A 7,762-nucleotide genomic window follows, 5' to 3' on the forward strand; every position below is an offset into this window, starting at 1 on the left:
TCCTTTATATACGGGGAGGGGGCACCCCATAGACACACAAGTTGATCATTGATCACTTAGCCGTGTGCGGTGCCCCCCTCCATCATAATCCACCTCGATCATATCGTAGCGGTGCTTAGGCGAAGCCCTGTTCCGGTAGCATCATCATCACCGTCATCACGCCGTCGTGCTGATGAAGCTCTCTCTTGACACTCTGCTGGATCGTGAGTTCGTGGGACGACGTCACCGAGCCGAACGTGTGCAGATCACGGAGGTGCCGTACATTCGGTACTAGGATCGGTCGATCGTGAAGACGTACGACTACATCAACCGCATTGTCATAACGCTTCCGCTTACGGTCTAGGAGGGTACGTGGACAACACTCTTCCCTCTCGTTGCTATGCATCACCATAATCTTGCGTGTGCGTAGGATTTTTAAAAAAATTACTGCTTTCCCCAACAATTGGTAGGGCAGTCCTAGACGTGAAGGTCGATGGTGCCCTGCATGTCAAACTTTGTGTCGGCCTCGCCAGTGGCGCTGCCAGCAATCATATCATGTGTAGTCAATTGGATGTTGTGTAGTCAAATGTATGAATTTATAAGATTTTGTTGATTTCTACTTGTTGTATGATGTATTTACAAAAAATTGTGTAGTCAATTGGCGTCATAGGTAAAGTGTGGCTTCGCCACTGGGCCTCGCACATGTGGGTGGGCGCGGATATGTGGTCGCCATCATTACTGCGTGTGCCACCACCCTTCGTCGACCTCACCACGGACGAAAGCCACGGTCAGAACGGCGGCGAGGTGAACATCGAAGGCAGGATTGGAGGCGGCGGTGACACGGGATATAGGAAGTGACCGAAAGTTAGTTCGCGCCAAGAAAAAGAGAAGCTGACAGAAACAAGCAGAATGACATAGATATGAAGGAAATAGGCCGGTGTATTAGGGATCTCAAAAAACCGATGGTCGAATTTACGGGATCTATTCGGTCAGCAAGATGACCTCCGTTATGTAAATCGACAGTTATTCTGTAGGATGGCTCGTTTGTTTTACGGGATCTGTCAGAGATGTTGTGCTCGTGTTTTATAGTACAATAATGCTACACTTACGGGATGTATCCGACGGATTCAGCCTACGGACTGATGTGGTATGCAGCCATGCAACGGCGGGAGACAATTTCGGAGCAAATGAGTTAAGTCTTCCAACTGTATGAAGCCACGTTGCGTCCGTAACTTGAGTGCGTACCTATTTCCCGTAAGTGTAGCATTATTGTTTACAGTACTCCTGTCTTGCCTCCTGCATCCGGCAGAAACTACAGGGAAGTTCATGAGGGAACACCTTGATTGACTTGCATAGTCAGTCGGTGAAATTATTGTTCCACACAGTAGTAGTAACTAGTCGAATATCGTGCGTTGCCACGGGAGAGATGTTACCGATCAAATTATTGCGCTCTCAATGTTTGATGTGCTTTACTTTGGAGTATAATATAATTTGATCAGTTTGGTTATAGCGAATACATTATTTATTTAGGCGTATCATAGAAGTTCTATGAGCTCTAAGTTTTATGAATAAATTTTTTAGATAACAACTTTCAAAGACTAAAATTGAATCTGAAACTTAAGTGACAACTCTATTACTTAGACAATTCGTTTCCTTCTCCATGTCACACCATTTTCTTTGCGTCGCAGACAAAAGCTATATTGAAGCAATCTGTCACATGGTGTAGTTGGCAGTGTAGATCATAAAGGTTCCATGTACAGTCTATGTACATCAGCCAACACCATAAAGATTAGAGATGCGTGCATGACGCGGTAAAGAAAAATTAATCACTAAATTTGGTACTTTATTTGAAACAAAATAATTAGATATTAAATGACACCAATAAAATAGTACTCCCTCCTGTATATTAATATTCATGGTGATTTCGTGTCATTATCATTAACAAAATAACCTGTAGAAAATTATTCCCTTCTCTTGATCATACCATGCTACCCATTAGTACTCTCAATGTTAGTGAATAATGACAAATCATAACGTCAAAGTGTAAGAACAAACTTGTTTTGGTGACCAGAAATAAATTACCTGCCATATTAAATGACACCAATAAAATAGTACTCCCTCCTGTATATTAATATTCATGGTGATTTCGTGTCATTATCATTAACAAAATAACCTGTAGAAAATTATTCCCTTCTCTTGATCATACCATGCTACCCATTAGTACTCTCAATGTTAGTGAATAATGACAAATCATAACGTCAAAGTGTAAGAACAAACTTGTTTTGGTGACCAGAAATAAATTACCTGCACAAATCGTTCTTAAAGCTACAGGATGCAAGAGGAAAGCATAGTTAGAGCTACAGGATATAAGAGGAAAACATAGTCACACAGGACGAACAAAAGGGAGAGACGAACAAGATGATTACATGAACACAACGTGTCCTAGGTCCTCTCCCGCCGCCCTGGCTACTGCCTGCCCTGCACTCGCGCACGCCGCTCCGCAGCTGTCCCAAGCATCAACCATGTGCCTCGTCCGCGCCCTTCAGTAGCCCCACGAGCACCTGGCAGCCGTCACCGGCGCCCTCGCCTGCGATTCTGCAATGCCGAGACGAGCGGTCCTGCACCGGGATGAATGTAGCTAGAGCGATGGCCATGTCTGTACGCGCAGCCGTAGCACGCCCTTGTAGACCACAAAGAGAGAATGAGCATAAGAGATGAGGGAAAAAACTACCTGGATTGCAGCCGCCACTGCCCTAGCTCAGGCACGCTGCCGGCTTGTTTTCTGCTCCTCCATGAGTCGTGGCAATTCGAGGGGGCTCCGGGCCTCAGCCGCTTCCGCCTCGACGATCAACCCTGTCCATGGCTCGGGGCTTTATAGAGGACCACCAGGAGCATCTCGATGAAGACGATAGAGACAACGCCGCCGCGGCGACCGATGCTGGTGAGTTCAGAGGCCAGGAGGTAGAGCGCGATGGCCATCCCAAACGTAGGCGTGAACCCTGCGCGTCCACCACTTCCCCGCCCGCGTCATGCTAGTGACGTGCTCCTCGAGGAGGAACACCATTGAAACGGTGCACATGGCAGCCTCCCGTCTGGCACGATGGCGAGCATGACCAGGAAGGAGGAACATGCATGGTCAGGTCGTTAGGAAATAAGGAGAAGCCCTAGCAGATCGTGCATGTATAGATGTGTGCATACCGGTGCGTTGATTTTGCCTGGTCTAGCGGCAGTTCTGGATTGCATAGGTAACGTGCATGCGTGGGTAGGGTTGTTTCTTTTTTGGTTTTCCCCTTGTAAACCGGAGGGTTGGAAGTGTGGGAGGTGCTGTAAAAAGATCGTTACGGTTCTCGCGAGAGGCGATCATGGTCTCATGGATGGATCGTGGGAAGGAGGTGGCCCAATGATACGTGTCCAACGAGGTGGGGGGATCGAACGAGGTGTCGAACCACGAGGGGAGGTCGAACCATCACGACGTTCGATCCCCCTTTAATAGTAGAGACTAGTGCCCCACGTCGGTTGGTGAGGTGGTGACGTCGTGTTGATAAGCTCACAACCGCAACCGCTCCCTCCCCTTCCATTCCAAATCCCCGACCAAAACTCACGCGTAAAAGCTTAGCAAAAAGCAACAAGATCAAGCCAAGCCCATGGAGGAAGCAGCGAGTCCCGGTGGTTTGGATCCTGCAAGGCTGGCGGAGGCTCCACGGCTGGTCGGCTCGGTTTCTCGGGCCATCCAGGGACTGGCGACCGAGATCCAATCGCACGGCCACGTCTCCCGGGCGCGGAGGCGCGGCTGGCTGATGGCTGTCCAGGAGCTGGAGGTGCTCAAGGTCCATATGCTCAAGATCTGGTTCATCTCCGCCGACGTCGACCCACCGCGCGCCGGTGACAAGGCGCTGGCTAAGCAAGCCAGAGACGCCACCTATTTGGTCGATGGACTTGAGGACATGATTCAGTACAGCATGCTTCTGTCCAACCTAGCCCCGCGCGCCAAGATGCAGTTCAAACTGCTTCCCGCTCTGAGTCTGAGGTGCCGATGGAACTGCCTGCTAGCTTTCGAGTTTTCAAATCCAAACAAGATCTTGAGGGACATCAAACTTGTGAATGAAGAAACTGGCAGGCTTGGCCATCTGCTGGAAATGGAAAAGGCCGCTGGCAATCATCTGCCGCCGCAACCTTATTCGGGCAAGGAAGCTCTTCAGAGGGTGCTAGTATTTGGGCGCCACAAGGATGTCAATGAAATCGTGCAGATGCTCATCCAGCCTTGCGGTAAGCCTGCAACTGACAGGGTTATCTCCATTGTTGGTCCTGGAGGCATCGGGAAGACCACGCTGGCTCACATGGTGTCCAATGATGCAACAGTCAGGCAGCACTTTGATGTCACATGTTGGGTATCTCTTTCCAGTGTTTCTAACAAAATGTAGCTTGCTGCAGAGATCTTAAGACCTTGGAATGGGTCTGCTGAGAAGATGCTGGATTTTCAGATGCTTCAGTCCGAGCTCCACCGGTCTGTCACATCCAAAAGGTATCTGATTATTCTAGATGATGTTTGTAGCGGCACGGATGAATCCTGGCTGGACATGTTCACTCCTCTGCAGTCTGCAGATATTGGGAGCAGAATTCTGGTGACTTCTCGCATGAACACCGTGACTCACATGCCGGGTGCATCACAGGTGTACAATGTGAAGCCGCTAACTAGTGACGATTGCTGGGCCCTGCTTAAGGGACATGCTTTTCCGAGTGACACCGAGTACTGCTTCCGTATTGAGGATGGCATGAAATGTGACATCCCGTCAACAGTGCGCCATTTGTCGGTCACTGTGCACAGTGTGCCTGGTCTCACAAGCTCCCGTGGGCTAGAGGATCTGCGCACCTTGTTAATCCGACCATCAATTACGTCCTCCTCCAGCAGCTTCCAAGAGGATTTGGCTGCGAGTTTAAAAAGTATCCTGGAGAAGTCAAAGCATTTGCGTGTTCTTGATCTCAGCGGCTATAACTCCAAAGAGTTGCCTTATTGCATCTATGACTTGCTGCACCTCCGTTACCTGTCTATCCATGGCTCCATCCAGAGACTATCTGAGTCCATTGGCAAGCTTTCTGCATCTGCAAACATTGTGCATCACTGGGAAATGTTCCCTTGAGAAGCTTCCTGCGAGCGTTAGTATCTTGGTGAATCTGCGGCATCTTATGGTTGAAATAAAGTTTACTGCAGGATTTGGTAGGCATTGGCCAGCTAAAAAACATGCAGGGATCACTTGAGCTCCACATTGAGAAGAGGGAAGGACGTAAACTTGAAGAGCTGAAGAACATCAATGGTCTTCGTGGGCTACTAAAAACAAAAGGTCTAGAAAATGTTTCAAGCTATGAAGAAGCCTGCAAAGCTGAGTTGAATAAGAAACTTCATCTTAATTCTCTGAATTTGGAATGGAGCCCCGCTAGTAGAAATAGCTCCCCTTGTGCTGATGCAAAGGTACTTGAAGGTCTGCAGCCTCACCAAGACATCAAGGTACTTCATATTAGAAGATATTGTGGCACCAAAGCTCCCAGTTGGCTAGAGCCATTGCAACAACTGCGTTCCTTGCACCTTATCAATTGCAGGAGTTTATGCACTCTTCCTCCATTGGGAAATTTGGGATCACTCAAATATTTAAACATGAAGGAGCTGTGTGCAGTCGACCAGATTGGACAAGAGTTTTATGGCACCGGTGATGTGGCATTTCCATCTCTAAGTGTCCTTGAATTTGATGATTTCCCAAAGTTGCGTCATTGGGCTGGCACAGAAGACAATAACTCATTTCCATGCCTTGAAAGTTTAAGTCTAATTGATTGTCCAGAATTGATCCAAATTCCTTTGTTACCCCAAGCTACCCGTGAAGTTACCATCGAACGTACACGGTTGATACCATATATCATATATGAGGCTTGCGCCCTTGTCTTCAAGTTCAGAAATGCTCCAGCTGGATGTTTGCGCAAGTTCTGTCATCCTCGATACACTACTCTACAAACATAATATAGAGTCCATTGCAGTGTTAAACATAAGTGGGGCTGAACAACCTGATGCTTCTGGACAACTGGGGTCTCTTGTTTCTCTGCAAAGGCTTGAGCTCTCTCGGTGCGGTCTTAGACCAGGCTTTAAGAAGCTTCGTCCAGGATCTGCCTTGTTTGTCCCCTTTGGAGATTATAGACCTTCCTAACATAACATCGCTTCCGGTATCGGGAACACTCAAGTTCTGCAGAATGCTCACTGGGTTGTGCATTCGCAACTGCCAATCGCTTTGTTCTCTATCCTCCTTGTAGTATCTTGGTTCACTAAAATATCTGGTGGTCGAAAGATGCCCTCAAGTAATCGCAACATCTTTTCCGGTGAACTTTATGAGCCTTGCATATCTGAAGGTGCTGAGGCTGTCGTACTGCACAGAGCTTCAAACTTTACCGGGTCTGCCATCCTCACTGGAAACACTTCATATCTTTGGGTGCCACCCAGAGTTGTCCAGGCAGTCAAGAAACAGGAATGGGAACTATGCTGAGAAGCCTGCAGTTGCACCTAGCGTATTTGATTCGGTGACAGAATATTGTGCAAGGTATGTATAAATTTCAAGTCTCTGTTTCCTCCCTAAGATCACGGCGAACGTTCGTACTACTATGTTATGATAACCATCTTTAATCTGTGGTGTTAATCTTTTCCTCAGCGGTTCTAATCGAGGAGGTAAAATCCCCCGCATCATCCTTTAAGCGACGGACTATGTCCAGGTCCTTGCCATTGCCAGAAGACGCCAATGGGCAAAGCCCGCAGCCCACGGAAGCAGCGGGGCTTGTGGTGGTTTCATCACGAGGCACAGCAGTGACACGGTAGCAGAGCACGTAGATAGATTTTTTTTTTTCAAGAATCTGCACGCAGATAGATTTTTCTTTTCGAGAATTTGCACGCAGATAGATTTTTTTTAGGGAAGCCAAGACTTTATTACAAAAAAATACAGAGTTTGGATTACAAAAGGGATCGTGGAGTTAGCCGGACTTGATCTCGGTGGTGAAAACACATGATTTGGCCTGTAGTCATTTGATCCGCCAACCATGGTACGGGTGTGTTGTTTCCCTTTTTGGCCACGTAGCCTTGATTGTTCATGTGCTATGGATGGGCCATGCTTTTCTTTTCTTTCTTTTGTTTTTTTTATAATAATTTGGTCATGTGCATCTGGGTGTCTTTTTTAGTTTTCTTATTAGATGTGCCTTAATTAGTTCGATGTCGTGTTTCTGTACAGACGACGTATAATTGGTGTCCTTTTTATGTTGATATACTCTCTTACCAAAAAGGTTTTCGTCCCGTTTTATATATAAAGCAAACCACCCGAGCAACAAGATCGAACATCAAGATTCACAACACTTTATCAAAAAAATCTTTAATATGCGGAAGCCTCCGACCTGAAAATGCTGCCCTATCCTGTTACTTCCCCTGTGGTATTTTGGCCGGCACAATCTTGACAGAATATTTGATGCTAATTTGTTTGTTCGGGGTGATGAAACTTTAGTGAGGGTGCAAGCTTGAAGTATCGGCTCGACTTGTGAAATCCTTATACCAGCAAGTGTTAATTCTTCAGTTATCTTCGAACCGGTTCATCCAGCTATTCTTCGAAGGGCTATTGGCCGAACTTAAGGGTACAATAAGGCTTAAAGTCTAGGCGTTCTAGAATTGAAAACCGAACAAAATACAACACCGAAGACCGATCGGTGAACCCAGCTAAACCCTAGCCCAGGGGTCACATTATACCCTGAGATCCATAATACAACC

General features: G+C 47.1%; 1 protein-coding gene across 1 annotated transcript; it reads left to right on the forward strand.

The window, feature by feature from the left end:
• Positions 1-3,506: 3,506 nt before the first annotated feature.
• Positions 3,507-7,073, forward strand: LOC125535171 (putative disease resistance RPP13-like protein 1). Its single transcript, XM_048698217.1, has 2 exons — positions 3,507-6,557; positions 6,666-7,073. The coding sequence occupies exon 1, from the start codon at positions 3,624-3,626 to the stop codon at positions 4,398-4,400; it is 777 nt and encodes a 258-aa protein (XP_048554174.1). The 5' UTR covers positions 3,507-3,623; the 3' UTR covers positions 4,401-6,557; positions 6,666-7,073.
• The last annotated feature ends 689 nt before the right edge of the window (positions 7,074-7,762 follow it).

Source organism: Triticum urartu, chromosome 2 (genome assembly GCF_003073215.2).
Source record: "Triticum urartu cultivar G1812 chromosome 2, Tu2.1, whole genome shotgun sequence".
In the NCBI taxonomy this organism is placed as follows: domain Eukaryota; kingdom Viridiplantae; phylum Streptophyta; class Magnoliopsida; order Poales; family Poaceae; genus Triticum; species Triticum urartu.

Coding starts and splice junctions, on each gene's coding strand:
- LOC125535171 (XM_048698217.1), top strand. CDS start 3,624: ATGGAGGAAGCAGCGAGTCCCGGTGGTTTGGATCCTGCAAGGCTGGCG.